The sequence below is a fragment of the Bombyx mandarina genome, chromosome 19, assembly GCF_030267445.1.
Source record: "Bombyx mandarina strain Sakado chromosome 19, ASM3026744v2".
Taxonomy (NCBI): Eukaryota; Metazoa; Arthropoda; class Insecta; order Lepidoptera; family Bombycidae; genus Bombyx; species Bombyx mandarina.
The window spans coordinates 10,959,209-10,987,123 of NC_143225.1; the positions used below are offsets into that span (position 1 = coordinate 10,959,209).

The 27,915-nt window shown below is 36.8% G+C and overlaps 1 protein-coding gene and 1 long non-coding RNA gene across 2 annotated transcripts; one reads left to right on the forward strand and one right to left on the reverse strand.

Annotated features, from left to right (window-relative positions):
• Nucleotides 1–13: 13 nt before the first annotated feature.
• torso (tyrosine-protein kinase receptor torso) lies at nt 14–21,987 on the reverse strand. Its single transcript, XM_028170863.2, has 15 exons — nt 21,480–21,987; nt 18,077–18,110; nt 17,861–17,991; nt 15,086–15,350; nt 14,701–14,768; nt 13,366–13,504; nt 12,378–12,541; nt 7,373–7,502; nt 5,968–6,086; nt 4,736–4,934; nt 4,049–4,214; nt 3,550–3,969; nt 3,334–3,471; nt 2,671–2,856; nt 14–2,129 (listed from the first exon to the last, which is right to left on the reverse strand). The coding sequence occupies exons 1-15, from the start codon at nt 21,642–21,644 to the stop codon at nt 2,030–2,032; spliced, it is 2,424 nt and encodes an 807-aa protein (XP_028026664.2). The 5' UTR covers nt 21,645–21,987; the 3' UTR covers nt 14–2,029.
• Nucleotides 20,752–22,728, forward strand: LOC149500881 (uncharacterized). Its single transcript, XR_016324642.1, has 3 exons — nt 20,752–21,000; nt 21,788–22,102; nt 22,536–22,728. It is a non-coding gene; the product is annotated as an uncharacterized LOC149500881 (long non-coding RNA).
• The last annotated feature ends 5,187 nt before the right edge of the window (nt 22,729–27,915 follow it).

The following is a 27,915-nucleotide window of genomic DNA, read 5'->3' on the forward strand; positions in this document are numbered from 1 at the left end:
AGAAAACAAAACATATTTTAAAGTTTTATTCGTAATCTTACGTAAAAAACAATCGAGGTAACGTTCCATTAGCCTAAATCTTACAATATCACGACACAAAAAAAAATAAACGACAATAGTTTTGGTCTTATTTGAACATACTTTACGTGATCAGGATTCAATCATACAATTAACCCTTTGACTGCCATGAGGGTCACCGATGCCCGTAGGGACGTGCATAGAAAATACACATAAATTAGGGGACGTGACGCACTGAAGTAATGCTGTCGATTTCTGTTACTAAGACATCGGAATATCTAGTAGACTAGGAAAAACGAATCCGAAGATACTGAGAATGAATCTACTTCTAAGAGAACTAAACGACAAAACCATATCATATTAAAAACAAAAGAAGGCAAAGTTAGCAAATCTAAGCGGTTAGTAACAAATTGAATGGGCGAAGGACCACTTGAACGGTCGGTTAGTTATTTTGTCGTCTATTTTATCTACATAATATGAGAACGGTCAATTCGTTCCTTGTCGTCTGGTTCGAGTCCGTCTTTTAGGAAGTCAAAAAAAGTACTGCCTGCCGCTAGTTACGTACGCCCTCGTTCTATTTCTCTCACAGATATCTGTGATTTATCTCTTTATTTTTGAATTCTTGTCAAGTGTGTGTCTTAATCTGTGTCTAGTCGTTGTAGGTCTTATGTCCTGTCAAAGAGGTTGCACGCCACAACACAAATCGACATAATTACTTCAGTGCGCCATGTAGGGTACTGGTGACCGACATGTGAATCAAAGGGTTAAGACTAGTATTATACTATAATCTTGCGTTTTTTATTGTCATTATATAATTTCCGACATATTTAGAATACTTCACAATTTTCGTGGTTACAATCGTCCGTAAAAGTACTTTTAATTATGTCTAAGAATCGCGAAAATCGAAGAAAGTACTAAGTCAATCACATTAAGGTAACAGTATCACATTCATTTCGCATTGTTTGGTTTTAGGTAACTATTACTTACTGACCTTATCTTAACCTATAGATACTGAATTCTCCTATTCAAGTCCTCCGATGACAGTCGAAGGTGTTGTATTTTCGCGTGTTTTAATTTTTAGAGCTGGCTAGAGCAATCCGGGTCAGTAAATGTTTGTAACTTTTAGGTAACGAGGAAGAAGAAGGTCTTGTCAGAACTATTCTACTTGTCTTAATTAAGGGAAGCGGTCAAAAAAACCGTCACACGTCATTCTTAGCCTAATAGTACCAAAAAAATTATATTTCTATTCAATTATGTTTAAAAAAAAAATTCATTAAAAATAGTGCTTTCGTTCCATTGATTTCTTAAAAAAAACATCTTAAACGAGGTAAAGCGATCTCAGAAACAAAGATAATTATATCGTAGGTATAGCTTTAGAAGCATTGATGTAGTACTAAAGTTATTGTCAAATTATCAAATTGATTACGGACAAAATCTCTAGTAATTGTCGCATGTTTCTAAGAATTTAATAAGTACACTTATGTTGTCACTTTTCAAGTTCTTATTCTAAACGACTAAAGATTGAGTAATAAAACGTCAATGATCTGTCGACAGTTGGAATTGTGAAAAGTGGACAGAAATTATTAATTACATGTCAATTACAATACTGATGAGTCATTTAATCAGTGGGTAAATACGTAAGTTATTAATATAATATGCAAAGTACAATGGCCAAGTCACCTATAAATACACGTAAATAAATAGAATTGAAGTGTTTTATAATTGCACTAGATTTTTGTAACGAGTAAAGCTGTTTTTTTGAAAATATCGGTTGTATTTTGATTTGTTTATGCTAATGCTCAAAATATGGCTCTTTACATTCGACTAAAACAAGCATATTTTTGGTCTGTTTGTTTCTCTCAAGGATTCATTAGTCTTTTTTCGAATTTGGTAAGTGTTATTATAAATTCCGTACAAAAACAAGAATTCCAAAAAACACTTGAACTAATTGGGTCCTTATATGTCTTGCACACGACAAATTCTCAATTGGTCAGGTTCACGGTTTCAGAAGTCATGCGGTTTTGGTTTGTATGACCGGCGGCGAAGAGTACAGATTACTTGTTGGATTCACAGGACGCTCATAACTTTCACGACTCCAAGGTAATTTGCCCCTGAAACAGAATTAGTTTGCTACATATTTAATATAGGTACCTACAAAATTATATTTATATGAAATCAATAGATAATATGCATTTTAAAATCTGCATAATACTTTAAGAATAGTCGTACGTTTTTCTCTCTATGTCGACAACAATAAAATGGGTGAAATCAATATTACAACATTTCAAGGCAGCCAAAATACTTGGTAGAGATAATACCAAATTGATACTTTTCTTTAAGTGTCCACAGGCTAATAGATGGCAGTTTATATGAAATAATTTGAAAACGGGCACAAACAAGTAAAGAATTAAAGTAATTTTTGAAATCGACTGCTTCTAAACCGCAGTCTGTTCAAATCTAGACAAAACAAAATGAAATATAGGGCTTATTTCAAGGCTTCAATTAGGCTTTATTTCAAGGTACAATTTTAATTTCGATGACGTGTCTCAAGATGAATTAGTATGCATGAGATATTCGATCACAAAACGCCTGGCTGGCTCTTAGAAAAATACCCTCTCACCGCAAATTAAATTGAAATCAACAGAGACGAACCTGATCAACATTTTGATGTATCTTTGCGGTTTCGGCGTTGAAGGTGCTTCGTCAACATCCACTTCCAGAGTTATATATTCATTTGCACACGCACTATGAAGCAGGTCGTCGAGCTTCTGGTGCAGTTCTGGAAACGTAGGCCTGTCACGAGGACTCGCGTTCCAACAAGCCATCATAATATCGTACCTGAAATAATAAAATCACACTAAAAAAAATCGGTTGTCTGTAAAGTCGATTTACTGACGATAGTTGAACGTGACAACGTCATAAGAAAATACTGACGGAATGGTTTCATTATTCAAAAGAAAATTTTAATTTTATTTGTTTGATAGATATTTTGTATGAATATAGAGAAGGAGGTAAATGGAAATCACTATTGAATTGATCAAGTTACATTTATTTGTACGCATATATACAATTATGTATTATTATTTTTTACAATGTGCCTCTTTGTCGCTCGTTGCGTGCTCTCGCTTGCACTTCAAGCCTTAATGGAACGCCTCAGAGCGAGGTAACGCCGTATGAGTCATGTTTTTTCGTGCGTGCAGCGGGCTCCATCGAATTATAAGACGTTGTCACGTCAAAATATTCGGCCTCCAGGGATCGCTATGCATCAAATAAGCTCTGACTTTATCTGTTCGTTTATACTTATGAAAAACTTACAATGGCTTACTACAGTTGACCGGTTTTGGCATCCTGTAACCGGATCTTAACGATCTCACTAAACGCGCTGCGGGCACCTCTGGATATGGCGAGCCTCCCACTGTTACTATCTCCCATATCACCACGCCGAAGGACCAACTGCAGAAAAATATGAATACCCTTTACTGAATGTCTGTTCCGAGAACATAATATGAAATTAAAAATAATAATACCCACACATCACTCTGCGTCGTGTATACCCTTCTAGTCAAGGACTCCAATGCCATCCATTTCACAGGCATCTTACCGTTTCCTTTTTGTTTATACTGATTCTCTTCGTAAATATCTCTAGATAGACCAAAATCTGCTATCTTTAAAGTCTTATCTTCAGTTACCAATACATTTCTAGCAGCCAAGTCCCGATGTACAATTCTGTTTGAAGCTAAAAATTCCATGCCCATAGCGATTTGACGACAGAAAGAGAGTAAGTCTAAAGGCGTTAGTTCAGTCTCACACGGACCTTGTAACTCGTAAAGTTTGTTAACGACAAGCTTTGTGTGCTCTTTATGGACTTTTAGTTTGGAGCTATCCATGCTGTCCATATTATTATTGTAGTACTTTGCAGTATGTTTCGACACGATCATGTCCCAAGAGCATCTGTAATATAAAAAATAATAATTAAGGCTTCGTAATGAAAGGAGAATAAAATCGTAATGTAATTCTGCGAACTAACTACCTCAAATAGCTGAGGAGATCTCCTCTACTGCAATATTCAGCGACGATGAGGGGTTTTCGTCCACTACAACAGCCAACTAAACTGACAACATGGGGATGAGCACCTACACTCTTCATCAACTCCATCTCAGACCGAAAAGACCTTACTTCTTCCTGCGATGGAAATTCTGAAATTAGAAAACTAAAATGAAACGTGCAGTGTTTACAAGCTCTCGGCACCGCTCCACGTTTGATCGATGGCTTGGGTATGGGCCCGTTGTTTGAGACTTAAATTACTAAATAGATAATTATTGTTCGGCTTTATCGGCAGGCGAAGACTCCGCCTGGCTTAAACGACCTAATCGTTGAAGGAACTCATATTGTGCACCTATGCTCTGAATTGAATGACGGTTATGATCTTGTGAGTCCGCGCGGGTAGGTACCACCGCCCCGCCTATTTCTGCCGTGAAGCAGTAATGCGTTTCGGTTTGAAAGGTGGGGTAGCCGTTCTGACAATAATGAGCCCTTAGAACTATATCTCAAGGTGTGTGGCGCATACTATACTGAGACCTTAGAACTTATATCTCAAGGTGGGTGGCGCATTTACGTCGTCGATGTCTATGGGCTCCTGTAACCACTTAACACCAGGTGGACTGTGAGCTCGTCCAACCATCTAAGCAATATTTTTTTTTATTAAAAGTAATGTTACCTTTTAACATTTTAACAGCGACCGACTTGCCTCCCGGCGCGAGAGTGCCTCTCCGCACGACGCCGAAGGCTCCTTCGCCGATGACTTCGTGCAGTAGCACCCGGTCTGAGCGTACCTCCCAGTGATCGTCTGCGCTGCCCGATTCGATGCCGATGACTTCGACATCGTCTTCTTTGGGCGTTTTCTCGTCGGGGTCTTCCTGTATTATAATAAAATGGGGATATATCGAGTTTTTTAATATTGAACCGGCTATTTAATTTCATTAGAACCAAAGAGCAACAAGACGAAATAAGTAAAGACTGTCGTCTCCTTTAAACATGACTTCAGATTACCATTTGTAAAAAAAATAATTGATTAATTATTAAACATATGTATACATATATATTTATTTATCTGTAATATTTATTAGTTATAATTAAAAAAGTATATTCTAAGGAAGTAAAGTTATTTTAAATTCAAAATAAAAATATTGGATCAAAATTAATAAAAATATTGTAATGTTAAGAGCGGCGCGATAAACAGGGCCTGGAGCGGCATCAAGCTAAATCCATCACTGTGTGTATTGCCCCTGGCATTGCTAATACCCATGAGCGATAGTGGCCAAAAGCAGTAAATTTTAAATGAACTTCATAGAGTAACAAAGTGAGTGTGGCGCGCATACGGCATCTTGCTTACTTTATCGACCAATTACCATGTAATTTTTCTTTGGCATAGTTGTTAAGCTCATGGCCTACCTCAAGTTGAGCACTTACTACAGAAATGAGCTAGATATTTTAAATGCTCTGGATTAACGGCTATTCGAATGTTTTAAACTGTGACACCCTGTATATCTTATTAGTTGCAGTTGGGTTGCGATATGTGGAGGTTAAAAAAAAATAGAAACACATAAATAATTTTTTATTTTATTTACTTCTGGTATGTTTTTTCCAACATCTCGATATTTTTTGCTATCTCCCTAGTTTGCATGACGTCATTAAGCCAGGTTCGCAGATATTTCCGACGGGTTTATACAGTAGGTGTTGTTTTTTTCCCCTAACTATGCTGATAGCCCTGAGAGGCTATTTCAGCTTCGACCTAACATGTAAGTGAGCTCACGGGGCTCAAACCGGAGTGTTGCTAACCACTGACTCTAGCAAGAGCAATGCAGAATCTACCACCGGATCGGAAACGCGACCCACTGAGAAGATCAGGTGAGAAACTCATTGGGCTGTAGGTGTTGTGTGTCTCTGTACCTGTGACACGCGACTGGTGGCGCGGCGGTGTCCACAGCACAGCAGGGTGGCCGCGAGCAGCCCCCCCGCCGCGCACCCCGCGCCTGCCGTGGCGCCCGCCCACACCCAACGCAGCATGCCTGCCCACCACACTCACTACAACTGACATTCACTACACTAACCCAATGTGCTCAACGTTTCGCTCAACATTAAACTAATAAGCGAACATTGGTTAATAGTACATTGTGCACCAAGGGAGAAAAGTTAGACATTTCCTCTCGCGTGTAAAATTGCCACCCGAGCCGAAGGAGAGATAAAACACGCGGGCTGAGATGTCCTACTTTTTTCCCGCGGTGCACATACTATTTTTTCTCCTACCAGGCCGAAAGTTCGACATTGTAAAAAAACTTAGAACTCGCGGAGTACCGAGCCGGGGTCCATGGGCGAAGCCCTAGCGGGTGATAATAAAAAAAAAATTTACTGTTTTTTAATTTTTAAATAAACTACTATTAATTGAATAAGAACTGCCTCATGAACTCATTTTTCTTTAATACTTCACTATGAAATTTTATTGCCTTTTCTTTATTTCACTTTTACACAATATTGCAAATTACCCGAGCACAACAATAGCGGAGAATTTTAGGTGCGTGAGAGCAGACGTAGACACTAACGCGCATGCGCACTTGTCAGTACCCAGGGAGAAAAAGTTAGACTTTCTTCCCTGTACAACGGGACGAAAACCGAACTTTCGGCGACGGTAAGAGAAAAATTAAATTTAAGTCGAGCGGAATGCAACTTACATTACAATACTACAGCTAATTTGTATAGTATTTTGAAAGTCCAACTGATATTTATAAAAATGATATGTGTTTATTCCTATTAAGACTTACATGTTATTTCCAACTAAATTAGGTGGATTTTGGACACGAATACATATAGGTATTACTATGTTGACAAATTGTCTGTTTCCTATCTATATAAAAACTAAAATCTTGTCTATTTATGCCGTTACATAAATCAATAGAATTTTCGCCTTCATGCGTCAAGTTCAGCGTTCAAATTGTGATCACTATGAATCCCGTAAAATCTTTGATCAACCATAGTAACTGTTGTTGATCGAAGTGTAAACCATTTAAGCCCAAGAGAGCTCCCCTTCTTAACTAAACGAATTTATACAAAATAGATAACAACGCTTGCCAAACAAACATTTACCTTATTCGTAAAATGGGTTGTGTTGTTTGTTACTGGATTTTGCTTTATAAAAATAAAAATAAATGTTTGTTTGTTTGCACGTGCTCTATGCCTTCGTACGTTGTTTATTAGATTGTTAAAGAAAACAATAAAGGGTATATCATCGTATCTATTACACTCTAATACAGTAATACTATATTTAGGAGTTAATTAAATGTAAGCTCTTCATATTTACCTGGAGTAAAAGCTCTTCTACTTGTGTGGGAAGCTTTCTGGCCAATTATTGCGTAAACCGAAACATTGTATATTTTGCCGGCGCTAAGGAACGTGTTGGGTATGTTTCTAAATGTAGTTTCAGTCGCGTTCTGTTATAAAACAATACTATTTTAGATCTAAAATATATTTATATATTTTTTATATATTAGCTAGGTCTAGAGGCAGCTCTGAGCTCATGGCTCAACAGATTTTAAGTGACAATCGAAATCACTGTGACCTGTGTGCTTAGTGCGAGTTTTGTAACGTTCTCGATAGCGAGCCAGTTTGCGCAAATTTGTATGCAATTTGAACAGCGCCCCTAGCGGCAAACGTACCCGGTGTTATTTTGTGAGTGCGAGTTCATATTAACGTTGTGATCTCGTAACCGAGTAATTTTACCGAAATGAGTACCACGAATGACATTTATGCGAGTGCGTGTTACAAATTAGTAGATTTTAACGTTTCGATCGAGTATTTCTCTAGTAGTTCTATTTTTCCAACTAGAAATGCAAAAGTATCATGCCATAGAGCCTAATCTTTTTTTATGAAAAATGATAATATGGAGTGAAAAAGATTTGATTAATTTGAAACATTAATCAATTGACATGGAATGAAAGGAAATGAGATCAGATAATATGGGATAAAATATAATCTCAGTAAAATGCTGATTATTTACTGAGATTTTTTTCAGTGGACTTTTTCGAAGACTTCGCGAAGCTACGTCCAGCGGTTTTGTTTATTTTTTTTACATTTTTGCACTTTCACAGATACTAAACAGTTATTAAACCAACGTAATTTTTTTATTGCATAGATGGGTAGACGAGCTCTCGGCCTACCTAATCTTAAGTGGTTACCGGAGACCATAGACATCTACAACGCAAATGCCACCTCCCACCTTGAGATACTATTTCTAAGGTCTCAGTATAGTTACAACGGTTGTCCCACCCTTCAAACCGAAACGCATTACTGCTTCAAGGCAAAAATAGGCAGGGTGGTGATACCTACCCGTGCGGAATCACAAGACTTCCTACCACCAGTAATTACGCAAATTAATTTTGCGGGTTTGATTATTATTACATGATGCTATTCCTTTACAGTGAAAGTCAATCGTAAACATTTGATAAGTACGTATTTCATTAGAAAAATTGATACCCGCCGGCGGCATTAAAACACCGGTGCATCGCAAGATACGAATACACCGGACGCCCTTTAGGCCGGACCGGACCTTTAGGCCAGGACGATATCAAAATTACACCTATACCCGAAGAAATATTAAGTACGCATTAACTAAGAAACATTAAATAGGCAAAATAAAACAATTCACACAATTTAGCTCCTCGCGGTCCCTCCAAAATGTATTTTCATCTTTTTTTCCTAGTTGTTCAATTGTAAATGAATAAATCAAAATCAAATCGAGTTTACGTTCTATACGGTGAAAAATGAAGAATTGTGAGTGTGAGTTGAGATATGCTACTCGATTCGCAGGACGTTTATTCACCGAGAGCAGCAATAATATTATTTCTCGTATATTGGTAGCACGTGGTGTTTTGGCTTTAGACCGTCTGAATGAAATACAACGCATTTTAACAGTATTTTAATGGGAACCAACTACTTTGAAAATTATTCGGGTAATGTCACGTGTTCAATACTATTTTGTACCTTTAGAATTAAAGTGGCTCAACCCAAAATTATTATTTTCTGGTAAACTTCAATATTGTAATATTTTATGTAATGTTTATTATTATCTACTAAAGGTAGTCCAGTGGTCGAAAGTAGACCATCATTTATTTAAATTTTAAGTTTGAACATTATTATAGTCTATTGTCACCTTTCTATTATCATCATTTCTATAATAATCACTGCTCTATGTCAAGGCTACATTATAGAAAAATAATATTAAAGACAAAAAATATCAATCTATTCTCAATTTGACCACAGATTGATAAATCAATAAAGAAAAAGTATAAATGCATGTGTGTGTGTGTGTGTCAAATACATGGTAATGTGTGTAAGGTTTTTTATTGATTTAGTTAATTTTTTATTGTTTATGTATAATTAAATAAAAATTATTAGCAATCTGCACTACTTCTCTATATTCTCTATAAGTTGGCAAATTTCATACTTCTCCGTCCGCGCAATTTTCGTAAAAAGGGGTACAACATTTTTGCTTCACGTATTACTTAAAATGTAGGTTCTCAATAATAATTCATAAGTGTTTTGAAATATAAAACTAATCTTACATTTTTTAGTTATACCACTTCCATTCTAAGGGTGCTATTTCGTAAGCAAACTCTGCCGTAATGGCGTAACCTTTAAAATACACGAAAACTGCCCAGCATAAACATATTCTTTTAGTAACTTTTAGAAGTATTAGAATTAGTAGTTTATTATAGAATTTATTTAATTGTAATTACATATTTAGACATACTTAACATAATTAATCTTGGAATAGGTAATTATTTCAGCTTTTTTTTAATTAAAGAAATTATGTTTTATGTAGATTTTTTTTTTTTTTTTTTTTTTTTTTTTTTTATTTTTTATTGCTTAGATGAGTGGACGAGCTCACAGCCCACCTGGTGTTAAGTGGTTACTGGAGCCCATAGACATCTACAACGTAAATGCGCCACCCACCTTGAGATATAAGTTCTAAGGTCTCAATTATAGTTACAACGGCTGCCCCACCCTTCAAACCGAAACGCATTACTGCTTCACGGCAGAAATAGGCAGGGTGGTGGTACCTACCCGTGCGGACTCACAAGAGGTCCTACCACCAGATTTAATGATTTACCCGTTGAACATTTATAAAATGATTGTATTTACGATAATAGTGTTGATGATCTTCATTAGGTGGCCCAAATATACTAAAATTATTACGAGCATCCATCCTTATTTATAAATGTGTAAAAAAGCAAAATTATTATTACATTGTTCAAATTTCTATATAATTTATAAATATATATCTGTATGTATGTATGTGTAAATATGTAAATGTATGTGTGTGTGTGTATGTGTGTGTTTATATTATTATATTTCAATAGCTAGGTATTTTTTTTTATACACAGTGTGCAATTCATTTCGAAATTATTCTTGTCCATCTAATGGTTGTCTGGAAGAGATCACTCTTAGCGATAAGACCAAGAGTTGTACTCTTTTTTTTTTTGTTAATATTGTTTCGCAATATTTATTCATTTTGTGTACAATAAAGAATACTCTATCTCACTCTCTCTCTCTCAGCAAGCAACTCTAAAAAAAAGCAATGGTTTAATAAGTATTAAATGAGAAAGCAAAGAATTTATATATATTTACAACTAGCTAGACGTCTATAAAATTTTCTAACCGAAAAAATATATGTGTATAAACCATTAGAATAGATAAAACCTTAAAAAACAACATTATTATTAAAAACGAAAGAAAAAAATCTTGATATTGTATTGGTTTCACGGCAAAATTTTTAGTGACTACTTAGCTTGCTTGAAAGTGAAGAAATACTCTCAAAATCCATTAATTTGTAACTCGCACTCGCACATACATTAATCGAGAGGCTCACTTCGGTAAAGCTATTCGATACATGAGACAGCAACATAAACAAACCTTCTCTCTCCCACAAAATGAGATTCATAAGCTTACCACTAGGTGGCACTGAAACAACCTCACACAAATTAAACATAAAATTAACATCGACTGAGTAATTAAAAAAAACTCGCATTAAGCACAGGTACATTACCCATTACCCGACTAATTATAACTATCGTTAGAAAGCTTGGCATTTCAATTAAACGCCTTAAAAAAAACCTTGCGTGCTACCAATATAAAAGAAAAAATTATTGCTTCTCAAGATGAATAAACCTCCTGCAAATCGAGTAACTCGCACTCAGAGCTCCGCACGTTTCACCGTGAAGAGCGTCCACTCGATGCGAGTCATTCGATTCGATTTTTGAAACTCGCACTAAGCCTACTGTATGCTTAGTGCGAGTTTTTTAACGCTTTCGATAACGTAAAAGCTAAATCAAAGTTGCTGTTGGAACAGCGCCCCTAGCGGCAAACGTTCCAACTCAACACAAATTTAAGTTAACTTTTACGCTATCGAGAACGTTAAAATACTCGCACTAAGCACTCCGAATGCCATTGTCAGCCTTGAAGCTAGAGATTACAGTTTTAATTAAATTGGCACAATAGTGAAGCCAAAAAATATGAATGTTTCACGACCCAATTAGAAATAGGACGGTGGAATCGATCAGTGAGGTCTTCCAACATGCCCACACCACTAATTTAGTTAAATTAATAAGTAGAAGATTAACGAATTAGGTAGCTAAATAGGAAAGTAGAATAGGAAAGAATACACGATAAAGTTTATTTAAAACTATTTGTGTCATGGACCTGTTATTATTATAATATTATGGATGCCATTTCTTTTTTTATTAGAACATGAACGAGAGTTAGAGGAGAGATAGGTTGAACGAGAATCATAGTCTACTTGGTTTAAAGTCATTGCCGGGGCTCACAGATTTCGTATACATGGGACAATAAGTCGAGGTCTTAATTATTTTTGTATATACGCTATCGCATATTTCAATGCCATTTTATACTTCCAAAAAATGCCTATTTCACTTGTAAGTTTACTATCGCAATTAACCAAATGCAATATTAGAATTATCACGCTCAATAGAACATTTATTTGTGTTTATACTGTTGTGTTTATATTGTGAGTTTTTTTTCCTACCTAAGCTGAGAGCCTTGAGAGGCTATATCAGCATAGCCTTAACTAGTAGGTGAGTTCACGGGGCTCAAACCTGATGATGTTGCTAACACGAACCCTAGCAAGAGCCGTGCTTCGCTGAATCTACCACCGGATCAAAACGCGACCCACTGAGAAGATCCGGCGAGAAACTCAGTGGACTGTGTCTGAGGGTTAATTTACTCGTCGAGCCCTTTGTCGCAAGCGACGGGTACGGTGTGAGGAAAACCAAATTAGTTTATATACATACCCCGGGTAAAATAATCGATCTTATCATATTAGCTCGAACGGTCACATTATAAATCTCCGGTTGAAAATGTGGCTTCGCCCACGCTACGTTGATGTTCCACCAGCCCCGCAAATCTTGATCGGCGGCTATGGCTACGTCTTGTGGAATCTCCGGTTCCATGTTATCTGTTCATTATAAAGACAATGACATTAATAAATAACGTCATTTAATGTACTTCCCTCAGATAAGATAACTACCCTTATTCACTCTTAATTTAGATAAAGTAGAGCAATATTAAATAATAATAGATTTGTGGTCCAGGGAAAGGTACCAGGAGAAAGATCACCTATTAGGTGGACTGACCAGATAAAAGCGGATATAAATGGCACATTATGGCCATCAGAGTGGCCACGCCAGAGTGACACGCCTCCACTCCATCAGGAGTGTGCGTGTTCTGAATCTTGCCAACAACACTTGAAGTGATGACCACGACCACTTTGTCAAGAGTGGTACCGACAAATAAGAAGAAGAATATTCACCAAGTATGCACCTCAAAAAACAGAAACAAGATATTTGGCTGTGTAGTGTCAATCCAACGTGGCCTACTTAATCAGCTTCCGTCGCTGTCGTAAAAGACCACTAAGCCAGGGTCGGAGACAGCAACATTCTCTAACCAGCATACTACCAACCCGCATTCCTTAGTATCGTGAGCCCGCAATACCATTATCCTAACTGCTTCGTCCTACTATAGGACAACCTTATTGTGCAGTAATAATTGAGATTTGTACTTTATCTCTTGCCGATTTACGCTGTGTTGTTTTAGTGATCCTTTATTTAGTTTCAGCATGGCCAAAATCCTTATATACTGCTATTTGGAAAAAACCAGTTGGGATTTTATGTATAATTTACGAAAAAAAAAACTTCGAAGAATCGTGCGGTCAGATTACTGTCGGTTTTTGGGAGAGCCTTTCATTCGAATTTTTTCCTAGTAAAATAAATTATAACTTACTTAAAAAACATTCGGGCAATTCAAAACAGGATGGAGTTTTGTATTTGTGTTTCGTGGTTCCGTGAATACCCTGCACGTGAATTTCACAGTCGTCATTCAAAACTAGATTTTCCACATCAAAGCTGGGGTGTGCTGTTGGCTGAAAATTAACTAAATTTTATTTACTTTATACAAACCAGAACAAGGTAGATTACAAAAGAGGAATCAAATCATTAATCAATCGAATTCATTTAATATATTTTTTATTGCTTAGATGGGTGGACGATCTCACAGTCCACCTGGTGTTAAGTGGTGGTTAAGTGGTTACTGGAGCCCATAGACATCTACAACGTAAATGCGCCACCCACCTTGAGATATAAGTTCTAAGGTCTTAGTATAGTTACAACGGCTGCCCCATCCTTCAAGCCGAAACGCATTACTGCTTCACGGCCGAAATAGGCGAGGTGGTGGTACCACCAAATATATACATATATTGACATTTGACACAAAACGTGAACTACTTATTCTGAAACATGGGTTCGAAGACTCATTTGTGTTGCTTATAGCTTGTCCCATCGTACAAATCGCAGTGCATGTTTCTTCTGCGGCAAATATACCTAGCCAAAATAAAATAAAAACGGATAAAGTTGATGACGCAATAGTAATAGACATTCTACTAGGGTTAACAATCACCAGAGCTAATTAATGTTTTCTAAGGTATTTTCTATGTGGTTATGTGAAATTATCTCTTCCCGTGATTGTGATAAGAGACTAAGAAATTCTGGCACTTACTGGCGAGGCATATTGTGCTTATCATCAGATGGATTGTGAGCTCACCCTAAAATACTGCATAAACAAGGGTAATAAACATTCAACGTTTTAAGCCATATCGTAAAATTATTAAGCTCTTTTTTATTGCCTTTGTAGGCAGACGAGCACACGACCCACCTGATGGTAAATGGTCACCGTCGCTCATCGACGTCGGCAATGCCAGGGGCACAGCCAAGTTGCTGCCTACCAATTTTTGTTTTAAGTTTCAAGTTTGTTTTAAAGTTATTTCAATGGAAGCTAATATTACATTAAATGAACATATTAAGTTTTTGTAGTCAACCAGAGCTACCACAATATTAAATGTAATCCAAATTTGATTGGTTATGTATGAAACATTCTTTATTGGTGCTCCACTTATATTGGCCTTATCGTTAGTGTTATATATCCTTCCTCAATAAATAGGTTAGATAACCTAATTATTGAACACTGAAGGAATTTTTCAAATCGGACCGGTAGTTCCTGAGATTAGCGCGTTCAAACAAACAAACTCTTCAGCTTTATAATATTAGTATAGATAAAACATACCCATATCTTAGCGTGCTTCATGTTCGTGTTTTGGCAAATATTCGCGATATCAAAGCATAGGTCCCGATCTGAAAATAATAATTAGAATTAAGTATTATTAATATCGGTTTCAAAAATCTGAATTTTTAGCTGCCTAGTTCATTGCGTTATTTGTAGGACCTCTTGTGAGTCCGTACAGGTAGGTACCACCACCCCGCCTATTTCTGCCGTGAAGCAGTAATGCGTTTCGGTTTGAAGGGTGGGGCAGCCGTTTTAACTATACTGAGACCTTAGAACTTATATCTAAAGGTGGGTGGCGCATTTACGTCGTAGATGTATATGGGCTCCAGTAACCACTTAACACCAGGAGCCCATCTAAGCAATATATATATAAAGTGAAACTTACCACCTGTGGTGTTCCAAAAGAATTTTCCGTTGATCGTATAGGAATCGTTGCCTAAGATTATGTATTTGAACTCCTGCGTCACGTTATACTTTATATCGTCCGGTTGTTGATTGCGCTGATCAAACTTCAAAACGATCGGACCTTCCATCCAATCCTGAAGCGTCCCATACTCGTCCAAATAGGTCGACCAGATCTGGTATTCTTTATTTGCGGTCGTTATCAGTTCTCCGAATACATTGTTTGGTTCGATTAGCGTGAATGGTATCTGAAAAGCCAATGTAGGTAAATCAGGTCGGTGAAATAAAAGAGCTTGAAAAGGAAATCATACGTTACGTAACTTTACGTTATGGCTCTAGTGTTGTGAACAGTTTTTTTTTTATTGCCCTTGTAGGCAGACGAGCATGCGGCCCACCTGATGGTGAGTGGTTACCGCCGCCCATGGACTTCAGCAATGCCAGGGGCAGAGCCAAGCCGCTGCCTACCGTTTAATACTCTCCACAAGCCTCGTTTGAAGAAGGACATGTCATAGCGCTCGGGAAACACCGTGGGGGGGAGCTCATTCCATAGCCGGATGGTACTATACTGATGGCAAAAAAGACCTCTGGAAACGCACTGTGGATGACCGCAGTGGCTCCAGGTAGTATGGATGAACTCTACTCCGGTGGCGGGCGGTGCGATGGTAAAAACGAGATGCCGGTATCATCTCGAACAATTCCTCAGAGCACTCCCCATGGAACATACGGTACAAAATACAGAGGGAACCGAAGTCCCTCCGCAGGCCCAGAGGTTCAGTAACTAATAAATTCATATAATCAATTGTCGCCTTTACAAAATGTGTATAAGTTTGATCAACACCTTCACTGCGGAATAGACCCATACCGACCCGTCGCGGTACTTTCAGATAGTGCGAACGAAGAAAGCTATGTCACTCTCGCTTGTTCAGACCGATTGGAGTTCGACACCAACAACTCTAAACTATAAATTGTATAAAATATGTTTTGCAAAGTTATAGCATCTTAATCTACCCTAGTGCTGGTGGGTCGAGAAAGATCTGCCACGCAATGGTAGCAATATCGTTGGGAGGCATTTCGATACGCCGCTGCACCAGAAGTTTTATGATTTTACTTGCCGCAGCGAAGATATTAAATCACTAGCACGTTTTGTAAACGAATGAATTGAACGACTCATGAATAACTCAATATCAAATTTTGCGACCTCCATCAGAAACATGTAAAGTCGATTCGACGCGCAGTAACAATCTTGAGAAATGTCGCTCATATTTTTGAATAGTTTCAACCTGAGCAATATAATATTTATAATGAGTTTTCATCGGAATTTTCCTAACCAAAACAATATCGGGCGCCGAATATATGGATAAGTGATGAGATTTAAACATTTTTAAATGCATGACGTTTTATGCATCAGATTTTGGCAGTTTTATTGGTTGAAGTTAGTAGTTACTATTATTGGGTATACAGAAAGTTTGTGGAAAATCTTATCAACACCAATTTGACATCAGTGATAAAAATGCAATATTCGTACTAAGGCATACGGATATAAAGATATCTTCTAAAAATTCCTCCTCTTCTTTCTTCTTTTTCTTTTATCAGCCCACAGACGCCTACTGCTGGACATAGGCCTCCTTCAAGCCTCGCCACAACGATCGGACCTGCGCTGACTGCACCCAACGGATCCCCGTGAACCTCAATAGGTCGTTGATCCATATTGTAGGGGGCCTATCCATGATATGTCTTACGGTACGCGGTATCAATAAATTATCAACAAATTTAATTAATCATGAACCTTCTAAGAACTGTTGAATTACTTTTCAAAATCTAAGCTAACCAAATAAAAATAAACCGTTTATCATTTCGTTAACGTTTATCGCACGACTGAGCCCGCATAGACACCGGAATTCAGTTGTAAAACTGTTAAATATGCAAGTTTCCGTTCGTTTGTGCACATGGATATGTTTTCTTATATAACGCATATGCTGGCCTGTATATTATGAATTTTAGCATGTTTTTACAATTAAGAAGTATATATGATATCTATACTAATATATACTAATATTATAAAGAGGAAAGATTTGTTTGTTTGTTTGTTTCGAATAGGCTCCGAAACTACTGGACCGATTTGAAAAATTCTTTTTCCATTAGAAGCCGACATTGTTCCTGATGAACATAGGCTACTTTTTTTAATTCTTTTTTAATTTTATTTTTTTGGTTTCATGTGTGTTCTAATGTTCCCGAAGCGAAGCGAGGGCGGGTCGCTAGTATTCAGTAAAATTAGTATTTTTTACTACTTAAATTAAATTTTTACTACTTAAATTACTACTTAAATTAATTTTTTTTTTTAATGAATACTTTAATAAGTAAAATACGAATAATAGTACATTAGTTTTATAATGTTTCAAATGAAATAGCTCCTACGGTACCTAGCCTTTTATTTTATTTTATTTTTTATTCTTTATTAAAGCCATACACCTATTAGGTTAAGTCGGCTAAGTACCTAGCCTTCAAGCCAGAGATTTCTTTTTGATTTACGACAGTATAATAGACTTGCATTTAGCAGACTCTCTAGCAACATTAAACTTAAAAAATATCAAAAACTTAGCTCGTAAGTAAGACACATGCGCCAAAACATTTTAATAAGAAAAAATTCTAGAATTAAAAACTTATAAAATACTAGCCATATTCGCCCGCTTCGTTGGGCATTTAAAATTAACATTATTATTATGCACAGGAATTTTATACTTTAAATTTCATGACTTACTGGATCGAAGTTATCATGTTCCATTAAAATGAATAGTTGCCAGTGCTCCGAGGGTTCGGTTTCAAAACGTATAGAGTTTTTTGATTGACATCTAATTTTCACCGTCGAAGGTATATCTGATATTCCAGTTTCTGAAATGAAATATTTTAATTTGAAACAAAGCAAATTTAAAAAAAAACTAAATTACTTTTCATTATCATCCGAGAGTGTACTTACCTTCGAAGTTTGTTTTACAATCGGCCAACGAGGTCTGAAACGAAAAATGAAAAGAAGTTCAATGCTAGGAAATACAAAACAAGGTTACATAGATGGGTGGACGAGCTCATGGACCACCTTGTTTTAAGTGATCATCGAAGCCCATAGACATGAACAACATAAATGCCGCAACCCGCCTTAAGATCTGTTTTAAGTCTCAGTGTTTACAATACATCGGCCCACTGAGTTTCTCGCCGGATCTTCTCAGTCGCGTTTCCGATCCGATGGTAGATTCTGCGAAGCACTGCTCTTGCTAAGTTCAGTGTTAGCAATACTTCGGTTTGAGCCCCGTGAGCTCACCTACACACGTTAGGGCGAAGCTGAAATAGCTTCTCAAGGCTATCAGCATAGGCAGGGAAAAAAAACAATACATCACAGCTCACAATATGCCCTGCCACCAGTAGTAGAACCACCAGTAAAGGATGAACTGTTAACCTTATAGCTTCCGTAATAAAGCGATGGAAGCGAATTGTCGGTGCTTCTTTTATTGGTTTGGAAAGGCGAGATCACATCTGACCTTGTGTTAAATGATTGCGAAGTTATTTTTTTTATTGTATAGATGGGTGGTCGAGCACACAGCCTACCTGGTGTTAAGTGGTTACCGGAGCCCATAGATATCTACAACGTAAATGCCGCCACCCACCTTGAGATACGAGTTCTAAAGTCTCAGTATACGGCTGCTCCGCTCTTCAAACCGAAACGCATTAATGCTTCACGGCAGAAATAGGCGGGGTGGTGGTACCTACCCGTGCGGACTCACAATTCAGAGTTAGGATACCGTCATTTGAAATGTAAATTAAAGTGATTTATTTTATTCGCCGAGTGAAGGACTTGGAACTAGGGCATTGCACTGTTGAGTCAAAACGTAAGCGGTGCACCTTCATGGGTCAGTGGTGCCGACCAGACAGGTAGTTGCCGACTCGTTGCAGTCAAAGTCTGTTTTAGATAGTACATCCTGTAAAACCTCGCTCACACATCTATACTAAATACTAATATATAAATCTACAGTGGTTTTTACGGATGTTCCGTTATGACTACTGAACCATCCGATTGACTTGAAACTTGGTATCCGTGTAGAAAATACATGTACTTAATGGATAGGCTAATATTTATATTAGTGTTGGACTCCCTACACCAGTTACGGGGGCGTTAATGATGAGAATCTTTGTGGGGATGAGAAATAATAATGTTAATTTTAAATGCCCAGCGAAGCGGACGGGTACAGCTAGATAGCTTATAAAATTTTACTATCAGTCACATTTACTGTTCCTTATGTTGTTGATAAACATTCCTTAAAGAATGCGCCGAAGTATCTCTTTTGTAAAGGTTTTTTTTTATCTTGTCTCTGATTTTAGATCATATATTGATATACCACCAATCAAAACCGGTGGTTAAAAGACTCTCTGGCTGATTGATGGGACATGATAGATGCTCCGGACTTCGTGGAAAACTTGCCACGTGACTATTTCTTTGTGGTAGAATCGTCTTATTATAGCGCGCGCTGTGCATTGTGTAAACACATAGGTACCCTACATATCTCGAATGAGTATTTTTTTTTGTTCCTACCTATGCTGATAGCCTTGAGACTATATCAGCGTTACCCTAGCGTGTCGGTGAACCCTCAGGGCTCAAGCCGGAGGTATTGCTAACACTGACCCTAGCAAGAGCAGTGCTTTGCAGAATCTGCCAACGGATCGGAAACGCGACCCACTGAGAAGATCCGGCGAGAAACTCAGTGACAAGAGTCTGTCTTTACTCCAATTGCAGGTAAACTTAGGTTGTTTTTTATTGTTAGAGAAGTACCGAAAGATGGTAAGAATATAACCTCACTTTCATTTAGCGATAAATGCCTGAACCGAAAAAAATCATCCGGGATCCAAGGCCATTTAATATCAGCGACGTGACCGATATTGTCGTATCACGGGTACAGACGATGATGTAATATTGGATTAATAACGAAAGACAGTGCTTTTTTGAATTTACGGTAAACACTAACTGTATGAGTTTGTATGTTGTTATTCATCCTTGTTATTGATAATTTAAAAATTAAATAAATCACTACCTACTTAATCAACAATTACTTATCTAAACTGTTCACCTGTTGACGAAAACATAAATTGAAATACGATACATTAGTTCAAGGGTAATCGTTATTTTGTTTGCGAATATCATTTGTGTATGAGCAAGCCTTTAGCGATGGCATCCACATAGGTATTTCACAGGTCACGTCGCAGCGTCAATGAAGTAAGTTAATTGTTGTGTTATATTGTTTACAGACTACATCGCATCTCATTAGCGGCCCCTTATTTACGGACTTTATCTCCAGATGAATGAGTAAGTAACAAACTAGCAGTCTCACTTTCTCTTTTTGATCGTATAGGCAAAGAGGTGATAGACAATGGAATTTAGTAGTAATTAAGAGCGTGCTTGTAAAGATTTTAGAAAGACTTCAACATTGATGTAAGTTGAGGATTTTTGAAGCAAGGTTTCTCTGAAAACTGATAAATAAATAAATAAATTCTTCAAATGTTAATTTCTAAAGTTCATCAAATAACTTTTTTTTATTTATATAGTATAAAATTCGGAATAAAAGAAGAATTAGAAAGCTTCAAATACTAATACGATTGGATACCCTCTGATCAATTTGTATTTTTATCAATAGACAATATTAAGGTTAAATTCATGTGATTCATGTACTAAATTACCATGAATAACGACTGCCTATAGCCGATCCATAATAGTATCTGTGTCAGAAATGAGTGCTATTTTTTAGTCTATCGATTGAGATAATTTTAGAGCTAATAAGTGTTTTCGATCTAGGACGTTTCTTGTTCCAGTTATGTTATTTATTCGAGGCGATCAAATAAATAGTAAAACCAAATAGCGTAAGTGGATTTCTTATCTCTATTATTGTTAGTACGAGTACGCTATGTTCAAGAAGTTTATGCAAAGAAAAACATTGTTAAAATTGAAGGTGAAAGTATTGAAATATACGAATTTTTAAATGACAAATAATGAAATCTATAAATTAGTTTTTGGATGAAGCGTTGTTGTAATGCAATTTTATTTTAACTGAGTGACTGAGAAGCCACATCCTAAAATAGCGACCTTTCAAAAAGGATACATTCAGTATCGCAGAGTTAAACGGTTTTGAAAGATTCACCACACGTGGAAACACTTTCTCTGCATGCTATTAAAAATTTCATTAAATGAATAATTATTATGTAATTAAACAATTATATTTAGGAAAGTAAAGGTAGCGGCTGCACGTATTTATTGAATCCTTTAATTTTCTATGCAATTTTTTTCATGTAGTTGTATGCTTTTGATCTATTTATAAAATCTGTAGATTGATATACGTTACCCAATTAAGATAGTAGTACAGGCTGTAGCAGACGTCTTGCTCCAAGTATTTCAGTAGTCCTGGCGCCGGTGGATACCTCTGACTTACTACCTCACCACATAAACTGAATATTATAAAGCCCGCGAATATCAAGGAAACTTTCGACAATCTACCTTCCGAATACATTGTTCAAATCGATTACTAAATCTAAATAAATACGCGTCAATATCAATAAACGCCGCATCGAATGTTACAAATATTTATTGTTTTATATTTATTTGTATTAATGTGATTTTATCTTTGGTTTATGTGTAATTAAATCCTTTTAGGAATTTCACGGATACGATGAGTTGTATGTAGTGAAACCGTACGCGTTTGATCTCGAAACGGGACTGGACACGTCGAGAAGCGACACGGAGCTTTACACGGCTCACACGCTGCCCACTTTGGACCAATACCAGGACTTGTTCCAATTACGTTCTTTTCTTTGTGATCATCTATGACTTTACCGACGCTTTAGTCTAGTGGTTAGTAAACGTGCCCTTTCAACCACAGAGTCAGATGTCGGCTCGCGGTTGGATTAATCATAAAAAAATACTAGAGGTCCCGCAGTAGTCAAAATTCGACTATAATTAATTGGAATTGTAAGTTTGTACACTATTATGATTGTATTTTATACTTCTATAATCACAAATTTCGCCAAGACTACACCATAAAAAATATTAACAAAGGCAAACAATATTTAATCTATTCTCAATTTGACAACAGACGTCAAGAACAAAAGTTTGACAATAAATAGTATGCATGCGTGTGTGTGTCAAATACATAGTATGTAGTGTGTGTAATGTTTTCTTTATTGATTTAATGTATCTTTTATGCATTATTTAAAAAAAATTGGCATTGTGCACTTCTATAGATTCTCTATAAGTGTGGAAAATTTCATACTCCTCCGTCCCCGCAATTTTCGTAAAAAGTGATTTCAAAGTTTTTGCTTCACGTATTAATATATAGATATTTTCGTGTTCGAAGACTGTCCTTTTTTGTATGTTATTTTTTTATTTTTTATTAATTGCTTAGATGGACGACTTCTGCGCGGTACCGTCCGAACAGCTGGACAGCACGCGAGAAACCAGGGGCCTACGGAGTTTATTACGAATGGGAAATACACCAGTCATGGGGAGGAAAGCGGCCAGATCACAAAGCCAGAATTAATTGACTGTAAAAATTTAGCTGGGCTTGCAATCTGCATAGTCTTAATGCTAGTTAAAATATGGATAGTAAATATATAGTAAATACCCATTTCGTTTTATATGTCCATTATAATATAATTCGTAAATAATTTGTTTGGAACATCTGGATCTATACAGGTTACTTTCTTTTGGCTTTTTTTTAGATGGGTGGAGGAGCTCATAGCCCACCAGGTGTTAAGTGGTTACCGAATCCCATAGACATCTACAGCGTAAATGCGCCGCCCACCTTGAGATATAAGTTCTAAAGCCTCAGTATAGTTACAAGGTATGGTAATATTATTTTTGATGCGTCCGTGGATGGTAAGTGGTTATTACCATTCAATCGAAGCAACAATGCCGGACACATCCAAAGGACTGCTTAAAATAAATTACTGTCCTTAAACATTTGATAATTGTTTTGTATTAAACAAACAATATGAACTATTAAAATGTTTTTCAGGGTTGCCAATAGTAATAATCTCGTAAAAATGGTAACAACGTAAAAATCGTGCTGTTTGATCATACATTACATCGACATTTTCATAATTTTTTATCTACTATGTAATTATAAAGTATAAGTACTGCATATGAAGTGATTGAAAGATCGCTTTGTCTGTTTGTGTGAGTCTATCTTCAAGATAGCTGTAATGGCGGACACACACTTGTTTTCAAATAAATTTGTACGTTTCTGGTTTCAAACTGATCAGAAAACTACCGATACACATTGTTAGGTGAAGTCGTCGTGGCCTAAAGGATAAGACGTCCGGTGCATTCGTGTTGAGCGATGCACCGGTGTTTGAACCCCAGGTGGGTAACAATTTTTCTAATGAAATACTCAACAAATGTTCACGATTTACTTCCACGGTGAAGGAATAACATCTTGTAATAAAAATCAAACCAGCAACATTATAATTTTCGTAATTACTGGTGGTAGGACCTCTTGTGACTCCGCGCCGGTAGGTACCACAACCCTGCCTATTTTTGCTGTGAAGCAGTAATGCGTTTCGGTTTGAAGGCTGGGACAGCCGTTGTAACTATACTGAGACCTTAGAACTTATACCTCAAGGTGGGTGGCGCATTAACGTTGTAGATCTATGGGCTCCAGTAACCACTTAACACCAGGTAGGCTGTGAGGTCGTCCACCCATCTAAGCAATAAAAAAAAGCGCATCGTTGAGGGATTGCCGCGCGAAAAAGATTTTTTTAAATAGAGAACAGAGCCCCTAAAACTGTCATAAGCTCTCAGATATACGCAATATCTTAAGACTCCCCTGGAACTTTTCATTAATGGTTACTAATTAATTGAAACCAAATCACATCGGATTAAGCGCTAAATTTTATTGCGCGGCCGTCCTTCACGACCGGAATAATGACATCAAATAGATACGCATTTCATATAGGTATTGTGAATTCGGAAATTAATGAACTACGTGATACTTAAATGTGTTCAATCATTTAATTAATATAAATGATCTGTTTTATGTTCAATGATCAACGTGTAACAAACAGTGTTTCTATTATTATGTAGCTTTAAGCATTTCTGTTACAAATAGAGTACGTTTTTTTGTTTTTATGTGTAGTTAAATAGATATAAAAATAGTCCAGTAAACTAATATTGAACTATTACCTAGTAAGAACATCATCATCATCATCATCAACAGCCCACAGTCGTCCAGTGCTGGACATAGGCCTTTCCCAATCCACACCACTGAGCCCGGTCTGCGGCTCTCCTCATCCACTTCTTGCCGGCCACCGTGCGGAGGTCATCGCACCATCTAGTCAGGGGGCGTCCCACGTTACGTCTTCCGCTGCGCGGTCTCCACTCGAGAATCCGTCTGCTCCAGCGATCGTAAGTCCTACGACATATATGGCCATATAGTAAGAACATGGAGAGTTTAAAAAAAAAATTCGCTCCATACTACTACATAGGTGCCAATTTGGTTTTTTTGGCTCCATTTTAATATCACAAGAACAATCACACTTTAATATCAGAACAATATCGCTCGAATGTCCTCAGAGGGTCGTAATGCCGAGCCGTTAGTTGATGCATTCGCGTAGGCGTAAGTAGCTGTTAAAAAATCCCACAGGCCGTCCTCATCTACCTGACCTGGGCACATCGGAAAGGCTTCAGTAAAAACAGTAATCATAGCCTTCAAAAAATATATTAAAAAATCATTTATAAAAGATTGGCGCGAAAATGAGAAAACATTACGAGCATTACTTTGAGAATGACAGATTCCAAATTGAAAAGTGTGGTTTTATTGATTTTTTTATTGTAACAGAGTACAAAGCCGGACTGTACACAGATGAATACTATGTCAAGGAGCTTAAAAAAAAATCGGATCATGTTTGAGCGCATCTTATGCTCCTAAGTTGCATGATTTGAGCATTTAATGTTTATATCGAACTTTAAAAATATTGCTGTGGTCATTCCCATGCTATACATGTCATGTACCGTTGGATGACATAAGGCGACCTCGTAAGTAATAAGTAAAGTTCACTGCACCATCCCTTTGAATCTGCGTGAGTAATCTCAATAAAACACGCAGAATCGTCGTGATCAAGTTAAGGTTTGCACGTGTTAAAAATTTATGTTTTGGTTAAGGTAGTTTCAAGGCTGCGTTCAGTTACGCATCTACTGTTATCATACATATATAATAAAAATTTAGATTTCAGTGTCTGTTCATTGAAGAAAATAATAGGAAACATTGGAGATAATGAATGAAGAGTAACCAGTGAGTTCACGCTCAAACCCGTGAACCGACTCTTTGCCTTGGAAAATAATGAATCAGCATAGGTGATTTACCTACCCACGTGATATAAAGGTAACTCTGTACATGCGAAACTGCACATGAGGAACTAGTCTAAAACATACATTATTCAGAAGATTTCACTGGTAATCTTGGCAAGATTGAGCTAGCAGCACTGACCTTATTCTGTACATAGAATTGGTTTGCTCAACTTATGATCGAACACAAATCCTCTGCAATTCTGATACTGTCTCGGTAATCCAACCTTTAACAAGCAAAGGAGGGCAAGTATAACTTGGCGAACCGTAACACTTTTGGGTCGTTTTCAATTGTGCGGCCAAAAAAGTAACGATTTCATGAATTTAAACTTTCTCTAATTTTCCATATTTTTTTCGGTTTAGGCATTTTCAGAATAAAAAAGTGCTTCATGACAATCAAGTCAATCACTCATTTATTGATAATATTCTAAAATATTCATTTATATTTTTCGTTTAACGCATTTGATAACGCCAACACGGATGACAATTTAAATAGAAACTTTTTTAAAAAGCTTAGAAGTCGTACTTCTTTTGTTTTTAATAATGTCCTAATATCTAGTTAGCTTTCCTTTATTATTTTATTATAATATACTGATTAAATAAAATTGCCGAATTTCAACACGCATTACTGGAAAAATAGCAAACAAGTTAGAATTTGAATTTCGAACCAGTGATACGAATGAGATTTGGGGTAGTTTTTAATGTATAACTCCTAATTTAACAGTGTTAGCGAATATATAGTTATAGGACTAAACACTACACAAGCGCAACGTGTGAATGTGTTGAACGCGAGCTACATGGTAGGCGGAATGCGTGTCTTAGGTTTTATTTTCGTTACGGAATTTCTAGATTCGGTCGCCGCGCTGAAAGCCCGCGATAAAAGCTATGCAATAGCTTAAAAGTCTCACTTCGTTCCGGCTAAAGTAGTTTCATACTTGTGTATGTTATTCAAGCCATATTAAAGAACTCTTAGCCCATTAAGCAATACGAAATGCTCACTTAATTTGTTGAAAGGGATTCGACGCTACTAATAAGTTTATACAACAACCGCACAAAGTTTCATCTCATATTAACGATACACGATCTCATTAATAAACAAACATACTTCTAATATCATGCAAGTTTCTGATAAGCTAAAATTTATTGACATTTTTCATTCAAAATTACCTAAGCCTGCTTCATTAACACTGTTATTATGTAGTTTAGTGTTATGACCTTATAATTTATTAATATAAAATTATTTATTAAATTATGATACTCGTTTTAATAGGAGGATTTCTTCGACTCACAAAGTGACCTTAATTTTTTATATGTCAGGACTCCGCGTAATAGGTACCTTCAAATAATAATTTATTACGATTAAGTCTAGATTTAATCAAATCTATTGCAATAAGTCCGGAACGTCCTCTATCGATCAAATTATATAAACGTTTTAAACATATTCAATATAAAGGCTTAAATGTCGACTAAAAATAAACGTTGTATCGGCGTCGACGCACACAAAAAACACTACATTTTGAAATTATAATATTTGTCCTGACACCGCTATATCGCCGCGGTGCCGCAGACTGCTCATAAAAGTCTTAAACCTTGTAACGCGTTCACACAGAACAAATAATTACGATTATTTTTTATGTAGTCTAATTAAGTAGCCCGTAGATTACTGTAAAGGTTCGTAAAGAGGATTATTAATTATGTTTGAACGTTTCAATGCATGTAAGCAAGATATTTTATTGCATAGACGAATGAACGAGGTCATCATGGCCGCCGCACCGATCGCATTAGTTACCAGAACTTATAGAAATTACAACGTGTAATGCCGCACCCACCTTGAGACATAACATGAGGTCGAATTCTCAATTAGGTATATTATATAACGATGTCCCATCATGCATTACGGTGATTGGTTTTACGATAGATATGAGCTGAAAAGTGGTATTTACAAGTGCGGATTTATAATACACCCTCCTCCTCTTTGCGTCGATAATCCTCAATTTTGAGGTTGTGGCCTCCTTTAATAACTTTCTCCTGGACTATCCTTTGCCAACCCTGCCTATCCTCGGCTGCGCGGATGGTATCGTGGACAGAGGAGTTGAGAGTAGAGCATATCTGGTCAGACCGGCGTATTGGATTACTGCCTCTGGGCAGAATACATAATACACCCTCTACCCTACCCTAAATTAACATGATTTTTATTGCACAATGTTACTCTTTCATCGTGGACGTTTTTCGTGAAAGCAGTTTGTTAAGTACGCATTTCCTCGAAAAACAAAATGATACATTAATCTTTAAACCACGACGACCTCTAAAATTGCATAGGTAGATATGTAGTAGGTAGGTAATTACAATGATATATAATGAACAATCATTTACGTAAATATGCACTCCCTTGCAGCTGATGAAGATTTTGTCATCAAGATTCATACCAAGAAAAAGCGGTG

What these genes read in the sequence shown, in the direction of transcription:
- torso (XM_028170863.2), bottom strand. Translation starts at nt 21,644, where the DNA reads ATGTATTCGGAAGGTAGATTGTCGAAAGTTTCCTTGATATTCGCGGGC. An exon ending in GATCGATTATTTTACCCGGG is followed by an intron (nt 7,503 to 12,377) that starts GTATGTATATAA and finishes GTTTTATAACAG; the next exon opens with AACGCGACTGAAACTACATT. An exon ending in TACATCAAAATGTTGATCAG is followed by an intron (nt 2,130 to 2,670) that starts GTTCGTCTCTGT and finishes ATTCTGTTTCAG; the next exon opens with GGGCAAATTACCTTGGAGTC.